At 48.3% G+C, this 12,472-nt stretch overlaps 1 protein-coding gene across 1 annotated transcript; it reads right to left on the bottom strand.

The window, feature by feature from the left end:
* Nucleotides 1-10,825: 10,825 nt before the first annotated feature.
* LOC142197809 (cyclin-G1-like) lies at nt 10,826-12,254 on the bottom strand. Its single transcript, XM_075268405.1, has one exon. It carries the CDS (start codon nt 12,101-12,103, stop codon nt 11,216-11,218), a length of 888 nt encoding a protein of 295 aa, XP_075124506.1. The 5' UTR covers nt 12,104-12,254; the 3' UTR covers nt 10,826-11,215.
* Between the last annotated feature and the right edge of the window lie 218 nt (nt 12,255-12,472).

The raw sequence follows: 12,472 nt of genomic DNA, 5'->3' as shown, positions 1-12,472 counted from the left end.
AATTACCAAACTTGTGAAACTGCTCTAACGTCTCGCTTCCTAATTGTGACGGGCAGCAGATTGTGGACCTAGTGTGCTATGAAACCATTTTGGCCTGGGGCCACTTCTTAGGCCGGGGCCCCATGTAGCATAAATGACCTGCAAAGTCTATGGCTAATCCCATTTATTCATAGTGTTTGTATAGCTCAGTAGTAAGTTATGAAGGTGTGAGATATATAGTGAGCTTTCTGTGCGGATCGATCCATAATGATAGAAGAGAACATATGTAACATTAGGAGGACTGACATTTTCTGCATTAATGACTCCTCTGTACTTTGGGGAGGATGATCCTCATGGCGTTCAGTATTTACAGTACACGTGTTGCAATCCCTCACTGCTTTCTTATCAGCGCCCCACATAATTTAAAGTTTATCAATGCCTTTGAAGTATGTTACTGGCATCTGGTCTTTAACAAACTGTAATGTATATTTTATATTTATGTGATACTGCTGCGATTTGATAGTTTCCAAGTGTTAAGCTCACATAGCAAGCATTTATGCAGTTACTCTGCAGCTTGCAGTTCACATAATGGAGAATATGTTCAAACTCGCCATTTAGATTACTTCTAATTCACTCCATCATCTGTAAATAGTAGAAAGCAGCGGGATACTCATTTATATCGAGTACAGGCATAATGAGCAAGTGTCACAGTGAGGCCCATTTACGCAGACCTACAAGATTTGTTAAGCAATTTTGGGTCTTGTTTTTAGCTTTGAATTAAACCACCAGCTTTTCCTATAGTGAAATCAGTTTTCCCAAGTCAAGGCATAATGATGCGTATGGGTCCTAAGTCTTGATTTGTTATGACTATAAATCTGTTCATGTTACATTTGTTCTGCAGTTAAAACTTATGAACACTTTTGAAAAGTTTCATCTGCTGAGGGCAAAAGACATTCATACAGGCAGCCTAGATTTTATATCCTTGTACCTCTGCATTGGCTTCTGTTCTGCTCTAATGCAGACTTCACCATATGGATCTGACTTTTTTATATATCACCTGTAACCTTTAAGCTAAGGCCCCACTGCAGTGACCCAGAGCGGCCACTGATAGTGAGTTAGGGCCCTTGTGCGCCTGTGGCCAGTAGCTTACTCCTGGGCACTGCTCCCCAGCACCTCTGTGGCACCCCTGTCAGTATTTAGGCAGATGTATCTCTCTTTTATATAGGTTCTGATGTACTCTGCATTATAAATGTATTGTTATGTACTGTCACTTTAAGTTTCCTGCTAGACATGTGAGTTGCGAGCACCAATCCCTATCCAGTCCTCTCCCTGGGAGGAGCTTCCTTCCTCTCAGGCCTGCAGTCTAGACCTAGAGTCTAGGGAAGGCAGACACACCTGCCAGCAGCCCTCAGCTCCTGTGTAGGCCTCAAGCCTGAGGTCTATGCACACTTGTTTTCTCTGAAGTTGCAGTGACACTGCAGGTCTCAGCCGAGACCCCTGACAAGCTGAAATCCGGGTCTGGAAGATATAGCCCGCCGGTACAGCTGGGCTGAAGTGCCTGCACCCCTGAAATCAACTCCTGCACCTTCTACCTCTCCGGACAGAGCCCCGCGAGCTGCGGAAACTCTGCAAGGTCTCCTACCTCCCTAAAGTATTGTGCATACTGTTTGCCAGGAGGGGCAACTACTTCAAGGACCCTCCTGCCTTGCTAGTGGCCTGTCATCGGTCCCCGAGCCACTGCACCCCGACATCACCAAACGTGAGTCTTTATCCGTAACGATCCAAGTTACGAAGCCGCAGTTACCGTTGTCTCCCACAAGGGCTGGCCTGTCCTATCATCTACTCTCCTACTGTATTTGAACACCTTCACATTGCTAATAGCAACCGTCCTCCCAACTACTGCTAAGGGACATAAGGATTGGTGATTGGTGCCTCACTTAACTCTTCAGTGCCTGTACTGGACTTTGTCACATTGCACTGTGAACCTGCTGCTGCAAAGCGCTGTAAGACTGTCGGTTTCTTCAGTAAAGTTAACCTGTTCACCTTAACCCTGTGTGGTCGACTGTTATCCTGCACATCGCACCTGGGTGAATGGAAGAGTGGAAAGGGTTGTGGATAATCAGGGATACACCGGGACACCACTCTGCCCAAACGTGACAACACTACATTGCCCGTTGCCCCTGGTTACCACAAGACCCCTTTTTCTGGCGTCACGAACAGGATATGAACTTTGTGAAAATTGGGCCCCAATTTATTGCTGGACATTATACTCCATCATCGCTACCCCTCCTGTGGACTACCAGCCATCTCAGAGTGAGTAACGAACTGTTGTGTATAAAGGGGTACTGTGCTTTTAAAACCGCCGCCATTGCTGTGTGGCTGGCGTGTCTGTGGACTGTATTGCCGCGGGCGCCAAAATCCTCAGGCTGCGCCAGAACTGCCCCTGGATTGGCGCCAAAAGCCCCGGAGTGTCTCCGCCCCCTCCACAGACTGTGTACTTGCTTTCTGCCGACTCCTCCTCTTGTGGCCTCCGCTCCGGCCGCCATCTTGCTGAAGCCCTGGGCTTCCCCTCTAGTGTCAGGAGGCGTGCCTTCTTCTCAGCCGGCTGCAGTGCACTCCTGGAAAAGGAGTGACATCACGACCAGCCGCCGACAGCTCCGGAGCTCCGCCCAGCTACAGGGACCGCACCGGAGCGTCCACATCTGCCTCTGCAGCCGCGCAGTGAGTAAGCCAGCAGCGCTGGCAAGAGGGAGAAAGAGTGAATTGATTGACCACCCGGCGCAGCGCCGCAAGCACGAGAAAAATTTAAAGAGACAGTACCACATTATCCTACTATCATGCCTGACGCGGACAATGCTCGATTAAATGTTATTCCTGATGATGGATCAACTGCTGCAGCTACCGGAGTGAACTTTCTTCTGGGGGCTCCGCACCTACCCAGTTATCGGGGGGACCCCCACACTTTAACAGACTTTAAGGAACAAATACTCCGGGCTTTTCACTTGTTACCTTTATCCCCAGTGCAGCAGGTGAACGTACTGCTGGGCCAGCTGGAAGGAGTCGCCTTCCAAGAAGCTCGCTCCTGGCCCACAGCTGATAAAGATTCTGTTGAAAAGATCTTCACCCAGCTCAAGCGGGAATTTGAACCAAAATCTTCTACAGAGGTGAGACTGGGATTCTTCAATAGAAGACAACAACCAGGTGAGACATTGAGAGACTATGCCTTAGCCCTGCAAACTGCTTTTCGGGCTGTACAGCAAATTGATTCCATTAGTGCGGTTGAAGCTGATAAGATGCTCAAGGACAGATTTATTGAAGGCGTAGACTCCCGGCTAGTACAAAGCCAACTCCGCATGCTAGCGGTGCAGAATCAGGACGTTTCATTTGCAGATTTCAAGTCGCTAGCCATCCAAGTCTTAGGGACCAAGTCACCTTACAGCCCCCTCCTGTACTCTCACCCTTCCAGCGTAGAAAGTGGACCAGTTGTCGCTCCTACACCTCTGTTACCTGCCGCTCCAGCTGTTCCTGCTGTTACTCAGGCTGCCCAAGTTTCTACACCTGATCTGGTGGCCTGTCTGAAAGATTGCATGGACAGAATAGTTGAAAGTGCTGTTAAAAAAATTAGAGGGACTGACAGTGCAAGCCGCGCCTCCCTCTAGGGAGCCTTCCCTGTCCCGCTCTTCCTCACCTGAGCCACGACAGTACTATCCACGTCCCAGGCATCCTCCACCTGACAGGCCACCACCTGCTAATAGAACTGTTTGCTCTTATTGTAAGAAATTTGGCCACCATCGCAACCAATGCTTTCAGTTAAACGGGATGCCCCCGAGGCAGAGGACCAACCCTCGGGAGGAATATACAGAGGTCCCTCCAAGGCGCCCAAATTCATCGCGCCCTGTCCGTACATCACTGTCCGAATCAATGGAGTCCCGTTCGAGGCCCTTATAGACACTGGCTCTCAAGTCACTACCCTAAAGAAGTTTGCTTATGTTCAACACTGGAACCTCAGAGACCTATCCAAAGACATTGGCGGCCAAGGATTTGATCTCTTAGCAAGTAACAGTCAGCCTATTCCTCAAGTGGGTTATTGGGAACCCACCATCCAGATTGGCGACTGCCGTCTCCCTCAACAAGGTGTCATTGTCACAGGGGTAGAAGAAGAGGGCTCCGCTGCCTTAGTGCTAGGCATGAATGTCCTTAAGAACTGTTTTGATGAAATAATCAGTGCCTTGCACGTGTCTCTCTCCACTGCTTTTTCTTCCCACAGGAAAGCCATCCAACACCATGTCAAGGTGCTGGTGGCACATCAGCGGTTCGCTAACCGCAACGGAGAGATCTGCCGTGTCCGGATCCGGGACACCCACCCTGTGACTCTGTCTGCCAACTCTGAGACGATCGTCTGGTGCCACGCATGCCCCGGTGTAAAGAATGAAGATTATCAGGCTCTTCTGGAAGCCATCCAGCTGGAGACTCAACCTCTGGTGAAAGCTGCATGCAGTCTTGTGACTGTCACCAACGGTAAGATACCAGTACGCCTCATCAACATGAGTGACGCACCTGTGAGCCTTTACAAATTCACACCGGTCGGCCAATTGCACCAGCTGTGCCCTGCAGATATCCTTGCTGACACAGCTACGGCAAAACAACGGGCTGCTACCACCACACCTTACACAGATAGGACCAGCCCTTCACCCTGGTGGATGGAGCTTAACGTGGGAGACGCTAACACACCTCCAGAATGCATCAACGGTGTCATTAACCTGGCCAAACGTCATCACCACGCTTTCAGCAAACACCCCTCTGATTATGGAAAGACCTCCTCAATTCAGCATCGCATCATCACTGGTGATCATCCTCCCATCAAAGAGAGGCACCGGCCTGTTTCTCCTGCAATGTACCAACCTGTTAAGCAGCTGTTGCGGGAAATGAAAGAGGCCAATGTCATCCGAGAAAGTCAGAGCCCCTGGGCCGCTCCTCTTGTGCTAGTCAAAAAGAAGGATGGGACTATCCGATTTAGTGTGGACTATAGAAAATTGAATGCTGTGACCCATAAAGATGCATACCCTCTGCCACGTATAGAGGAATCCTTGACTGCACTGGGCTCTGCTGCTTACTTTTCCACTCTGGACTTGACAAGTGGCTACTGGCAGGTCCCCATGGCTCCGGAGGACCGCGAAAAGACTGCCTTTACTACTCCCATGGGCCTGTATGAGTTTAATAGCATGCCATTCGGGCTTTGCAACGCACCAGCCACCTTCCAGAGACTGATGGAGAGATGCTTAGGGCATGTGAACTTCCAACATGTGTTGCTCTACTTGGATGATGTCATCATCTATTCCAAGTCTTACAAAGACCATCTACACCACCTTGCTGAAGTGTTCCAGGTGCTCACAGAGCACGGTCTCAAGATTAAACCCTCCAAGTGTCACCTCCTGAAACCTCGTGTCAATTACCTAGGCCATATCATCAGCGCAGAAGGCGTATCACCTGACCCGGATAAAGTCTCCGCTGTCACGGATTGGAAGACACCCTCTACTGTCAAAGAAGTCAGAAGTTTTCTGGGTTTCGCTGGCTATTATCGCCGCTTCATCCCCCACTTTGCACAGATTGCCGAGCTTCTGACAGAGCTGCTTCGGGGGTGCCCCAAAGAAAGTTACAACAGAAAGCTGCCAGTAGAGTGGTCCAAAAGACAAGAAACCGCCTTCCAGGCGCTGAAGGCCTTGCTCACCCAGCCTCCTATCCTAGCTTACCCGGACTACAGTCAACCCTTCCGGCTGTATACTGATGCTAGTTTCCAAGGACTTGGTGCTGTGCTGTCTCAGGTGCAAGACAACCGTGAAAGGGTGATCGGCTATGCCAGTCGAAGTCTCCGAGGAGCTGAGAAAAACGATAACAATTATAGCTCCTTCAAGCTCGAACTCCTGGCTCTTGTGTGGGCTATCACTGAAAAATTCAAGGACTATCTTGCTGCATCGTCCTTCGTAGTCTACACTGACAACAATCCCCTGGCGCACCTGAACACCGCACGGCTGGGTGCACTTGAGCAAAGATGGGCTTCTAGGCTGGCGAACTACTCCTTCACTATAAAATATAGAAGCGGAAAGACGAACACAAACGCAGATGCCCTGTCACGACTCCAAAATGGAGAAGAGTCTGCTGTCCCAGATGAATGGGAAGAAGTCGAGATGCCGCCTTTCTATAACAGATTCGGCCAGCAAAATGTCATTACCGCTGCTGTAGAAGCAGAAGCGTCACCATCTAACTCAATTGATCCTCTACAGGAACCTTCCAAGTGGCTGCTGTTGCAGCAAGAGAGCCGCAGCCTAGGTGAGATACACGACTACCTGCTCACCGGAAGAACTCCTGTCCGCCTACGTCAATCTTGTTCAGACCTCGAACTCCTTCGTTTGTGGCGGCAAAGAAAGCGTCTCTTCCTCCAAAAGGGGCTGATCCTCCGAAACACCCTAGATCCAGTGTCCAACCAACGACTTCATCAAATTATTATCCCCAGGAGAGACGCCAACATGGTGCTGGACGCCTACCATGACCAGTCTGGTCACTTCTGAGTCTATAAGACCGAAGCTACAATCCGCCGCCGATTCTATTGGATTGGGATGAGATTCGACATCGAGAAGTGGTGCCAGGATTGCACCGCCTGCAACTTGACCAAGGCAGGAAGAAGAGACCAGCGTGCACCACTTCACCCCATCCAGACTCAAAGGCCTAATGAACTCGTTGCCCTGGACCATGTAAAATTGGCCCCTACTAGGTCTGGCTACTCCTACACTCTCACAATGGTAGACCACTTCTCCAAATGGACCGCAGTTGTCCCTGTCAAGGACCTTACCGCCCGCACAACAGCTGCTGTCTTCTACCAGGAGTACGTGAAGCACTATGGCTGCCCGGAGAAAGTCCTGACAGATCATGGTTCTGCCTTCGAATCCCAGCTGTTCCAGGAGTTATGCCAGTACCATGAGTGCAAGAAGTTGCGGACAACTGCCTACCATCCCCAAAGCAATGGGCTGTGCGAAAAGGTTAACCAGGTGTTCATCAACATGCTGCGCACAGCCTCAGTGGCGAAACAACAAGAGTGGCCTAATCTCCTTGCTGAGCTAGTGGAAATCTATAACAACACCGTCCACTGTTCCACTGGCTTCACGCCCTTCTACCTGATGTTCGGGCGACAAGGACAACTCCCAAAAGACCGAGCTCTCGGGATACAGATACCCGACTCTACAAATCCCCTGCCATGGGATGACTGGGTTATGGAACATCAGAGAAGAATAACAGAGGCGCAAGAAATTGTTAATCTCCGAATGGAAGAAGCTCGCCGGAGTCAGGAAGAAGATTTCAACCAGCGAGCGCATGCTGTTCCCCTCCAGATTGGAGACAAGGTCTGGCTGAAGAAGGAGCACCGTAGCCACAAGCTAGAACCTCTGTGGGAACCAGAACCATATATCCTCACAGCTGTGCCTTACCCTGACGTATGTGAGATCTTTAAAGAAGGAAGAGCTCCCCAAGTCGTTCACCGAAACCGGCTAAAGCCCTGTCACAGGGAAGAACTGTACATTGCATCGGTGCTGCCACCGAGTGAAGCTCCTATCAGGTACCCTCTTCCTGCTCCAGAGGTACCTCCTCCTCATCCTCCTTCTACCACCTTCAGAACTATCATTCCCATCAGTGAGCTGTGTCAGGAAACCACTTTTCTCCTGACAGGGTGCTACCCATCTGCTCTACAGCCTGCAGCCATGCCTCCGGCTGCACCAACCTTGCCGGCTACACAGCCACTTCTGCCTGCTGCAGAACCTCACGGACTTCCCCCTGCTGCAGAGATGGCTCTCAGGAGGTCTGAGAGAAGCACAAGAGGTGCCTCCTGCCCGCTACAAGGATTAAATTCTTTATCTCCTGCATGGACTCTAATGCATCTGAGCCTGCAAAGACTTGCCCTTGTTATGGACTGTTTCTTTGTTATGCAACGTTTAAGCTGTGTGCCTGGCTCTGCCATGAACGTTATACATCTACTTACCTTGCCCCCTTTTACACGGACTCTAAAGACTATGAGCCCTCTTGGATTGGCACTCTGATTTTTATGTTTTTATGTATTTTTCTATTGTTTACACATCTATGCCAATATGTATATTTTTGATATTTAAAGATGTATACCTTGTTTGCACTACACCTGTTTACATATATTTGAGTGCCTAACTTCTTCCCTCCTCAGGTTCTCTTAGGCCTAGCCTGCAGGACCACTGAGCCTGATGGTTGCAGTAAATCCTGAGTCGAGGTGACCCAGAACCCCTGCCTTCTAGTTTGAGGACTAGACTGTCCACCAGTCGCCCTCGAGCTCTGCGCCGAGGCTGGCTTTTGTCAAAGCCCGGGGGTGTGCAGTGACCCAGAGCGGCCACTGATAGTGAGTTAGGGCCCTTGTGCGCCTGTGGCCAGTAGCTTACTCCTGGGCACTGCTCCCCAGCACCTCTGTGGCACCCCTGTCAGTATTTAGGCAGATGTATCTCTCTTTTATATAGGTTCTGATGTACTTTGCATTATAAATGTATTGTTATGTACTGTCACTTTAAGTTTCCTGCTAGACATGTGAGTTGCGAGCACCAATCCCTATCCAGTCCTCTCCCTGGGAGGAGCTTCCTTCCTCTCAGGCCTGCAGTCTAGACCTAGAGTCTAGGGAAGGCAGACACACCTGCCAGCAGCCCTCAGCTCCTGTGTAGGCCTCAAGCCTGAGGTCTAGGCCTACTTGTTTTCTCTGAAGTTGCAGTGAGACTGCAGGTCTCAGCCGAGACCCCTGACAAGCTGAAATCCGAGTCTGGAAGATATAGCCCGCCGGTACAGCTGGGCTGAAGTGCCTGCACCCCTGAAATCAACTCCTGCACCTTCTACCTCTCCGGACAGAGCCCTGCGAGCTGCGGAAACTCTGCAAGGTCTCCTACCTCCCTAAAGTATTGTGCATACTGTTTGCCAGGAGGGGCAACTACTTCAAGGACCCTCCTGCCTTGCTAGTGGCCTTTCATCGGTCCCCGAGCCACTGCACCCCGACATCACCAAACGTGAGTCTTTATCCGTAACGATCCAACGATCCTTCCTACTGTATTTGAACACCTTCACGTTGCTAATAGCAACCGTCCTCCCAACTGTTGCTAAGGGACATAAGGATTGGTGATTGGTGCCTCACTTAACTCTTCAGTGCCTGTACTGGACTTTGTCACATTGCACTGTGAACCTGCTGCTGCAAAGCGCTGTAAGACTGTCGGTTTCTTCAGTAAAGTTAACCTGTTCACCTTAACCCTGTGTGGTCGACTGTTATCCTGCACATCGCACCTGGGTGAATGGAAGAGTGGAAAGGGTTGTGGATAATCAGGGATACACCGGGACACCACTCTGCCCAAACGTGACAACACTACATTGCCCGTTGCCCCTGGTTACCACACCACATAGCGAGCCACAGCAAAACACAGTGGCAACGGATCATGGTTTTTCCTGAAGAGCTTTTCACAGAATGTCTGCAGAGGTTTCCTCTGCTTATTTTATGCTTCTATTATACCTATAGGGCCATGTTGGCGAACTTATGGCACATGTGCCAGAGGTGGCACTCAGAGCCTTCTCTGTGGGGCACCCATCTGTGGAATAGATTATACTGTGTGGGGATCACTGTGGAGGAAATTGTTGTTTTTTTTTTGTTTTTTTTTTGCTTTTCAATAACATTTATTGAAAGGTACACTTCTTACTGCATTACTTTCCTCGTAACACTGCGGCTGAGCCTTCAGACTACGCCGACCTATTGGCAGCTCCAGCAGTGATGGCGGCTCCCGTGTCTAGCTGTTAGTCAGTATCACAAACGCTTATGTACCAAGCTACACAACAGACATTGACCACCCAGAAACCGCAGCAGCGACACGTCGTACAATCCCTTTATATCAGACTATAAATATTAAATAACAGCAATAAACATGAAATGCAGAACCATCTGATATAACGGAGGCTGTACCTGTGTCCATGCGCGTCATAGGCGACTTCAACAAATTTTTACTTAGTTTTTCATCTCCCAGTTTCAGAAAGTATCATACCATAGTTCTCGTCTCCCTCCTGGCACTAACAGCGTGGACGTTCGTGTACCATTAGTAACCCCGACCCCATTTACAGGATGAACCTATGGCTACTGTAAGGTATATCTGTCAGCAGTAGATTTTAAGGGTTAAATTAACTTCTCAATAATTTACTCAAATTCTAGACCTTTGGCGGTCTCGTACAGTACAGAAGACAATGACAACCTTAGCCGAAAAAACCACCACGATTGTCAGAAGGCAGACTTGTGAACCGGTGTAGGACAGTCGCATTTTGCTTGACACGGAGACATTTAAGACCCCTGAAAACTAACACACACACTCAAACGTCTTGTGGCATCACAGCACCACCTTAAATGTATTAAAAAAAACCTAGTAAAGTGCATTTTTTTTTTGCTTTTTTTCGAGAAAATACACAGGACATTAGTTGGGTGACCAGCAATGCCCGAGTATGTTCACGTTATGAGGTTAGGGTTACTTAGGACGCATTCACATGGCCATAGTAAGGAGTTTCCTCCCCTAAAAAAAAAAAAAAAACAGCAGCAGATCCTATGGGTGATATAGGAAAACCTAGAATACGGCCATGTTCATGCTCCTTTATCACAAGTCCGGTTGAGTTACAACTTGTGCAGACATTGCTGCAGGCAACGGGTTGCCTATTTGATGTTGCAGCCTGACCAAGCGCTTCCGCTTAGAAGTCATCTTTGTATCGGACTTGTCTTGAGTATTTAAGGGTTAAATCTACCTGCAGTAGTTGCTTATAGCTTATGCTCAAAGTTACCCCAATTGCCCTTCTACATAACAGTGTCCCTCAAAATTAACCTTGCACCTCGGAGTGAACATACAACAGTCCATGTTGGAGCCAGGACTCGGCTCAACGTCGCGTTTCACATTTTTAACCAGCACTCCTCCTGCCGAAGGGCACAACAACAAAGTCTCTTGTCCTGTGTATATTCCTCTAAGTACTAAAAACCTTTCCTCCATTTTTCTCTTTTTTTTTTTTTTTTGCCTTTGTTTTTAGTCTTTGAAACTTCACAGAACTTAAACTAGCTGCCATGTTATCTGTAGGCTTCACAGTTTGTCCATTCCAAACATGCTCCATTGTCCGTACAGAATGAAGTCACTCAAAAATACCTTTTCCTTCTTGAATCTTTAGTTAGGTTTTAGAGGCCAGATTCTGGAATTGTGGGTAGATGTGCTATTCTGTAGTAACTGTGCTTCAGCTGTCGCGCCGTGCGGCCAGATACAATCCATTTTAGCTTTTGAACGTTTGGCTTTGCACATTTGCTAGAAGAATATTCTGCAAGGCACTTGGATACAAATTCTTTCCAGCAGAACAAGTCTCTGCCGTTGACCTTGGAATGTTTCTGTAGACTTTCTATTACATCTGTCAGTTCATGTAACTTCTGATCCTGAATCTCAACAGCCAGTACGGACAATGCCAACACCGAGGGCTTTGCTTTAGAGAATACAAGCCTACAGTGACAGGCCTTAAGATTTGTTTCAAGACGTTCCAGTGTAAACAGTTTTTGCCTTTCACTTGGTAAGTTCTCAATAATAAGGGAATGGTAAAGTTGTAGGAGGTGATACGCGGTTGTGGCTTTCACTTTCCAGCCCAATTTTTCCAAAACAATCTTCTCCATCCGCATTATGTCGCACACAGTGAACTTGTACTGACTTATTCTGATCAGGTCCGTCGCCAGGGGTACGTTTCTTTCTTCCTCCGTGGTTTTTACAGCCAAGTAGAAACAGGTTAGGCCGACACAGCCTAGATGTTTGGGTTGCACCTTCATTTTGGCTAAAAATCTGTCCAAAAGGTTCACAGACAACGAGAAGGTTTCTGTACTGAAACCAAAGAACTGAGTTAAGCTAAGCAAATCTTTCACTTCAAAGTCACGAAGTCTGGTAGTCATCCGGAGGCCATTATCGTGAGCAGTTTCAATCAACCGCAATCCGCAAGCTTTTGGCTGGCATTTTAGCTCCTGCTCCAAGAGTGAGTTCAGCTGGTAAAGAAGGTCCTGAGCTTCTGATGTTACAAGCGTGTCAATCATCTTGATGGGGTGTGGGAGGTTGTTGTCTTAAGTTGCTACTAAAGTTGCTTTTACGCTCTTGCCTTGGCAAATGCTTCTTGTTCTCTTATAACGTCTTAAGGTTTCGTAGTCGATGAATTAAAAGCTTCCCCCACCCCAAGAAATGACTTCCCCCCCCCCTCAAGTACTCCTTTACTCAGCTGACTCGAGGAAATTGTACTATGTGGAGGCCCCTCATTATTTATATCACCCAGTATCTGTTTTATAGTAGACGTGATATTAGTACAGGATGTAATTACATTGCACGGTCACTATAAAACAGATCCTGTGCTATGTAAATAGTGAACATTAATTGTTCAAAATTATGCCAAATGCAAAGTATTAACTTTC

The sequence above is a fragment of the Leptodactylus fuscus genome, chromosome 3 (assembly GCF_031893055.1).
Source record: "Leptodactylus fuscus isolate aLepFus1 chromosome 3, aLepFus1.hap2, whole genome shotgun sequence".
NCBI lineage: Eukaryota > Metazoa > Chordata > Amphibia > Anura > Leptodactylidae > Leptodactylus > Leptodactylus fuscus.
The sequence above is the reverse complement of the archived record's forward strand: the minus strand, read 5'-3'. Positions and strand labels throughout refer to the sequence as shown.

Coding starts and splice junctions, on each gene's coding strand:
- LOC142197809 (XM_075268405.1), bottom strand. CDS start 12,103: ATGATTGACACGCTTGTAACATCAGAAGCTCAGGACCTTCTTTACCAG.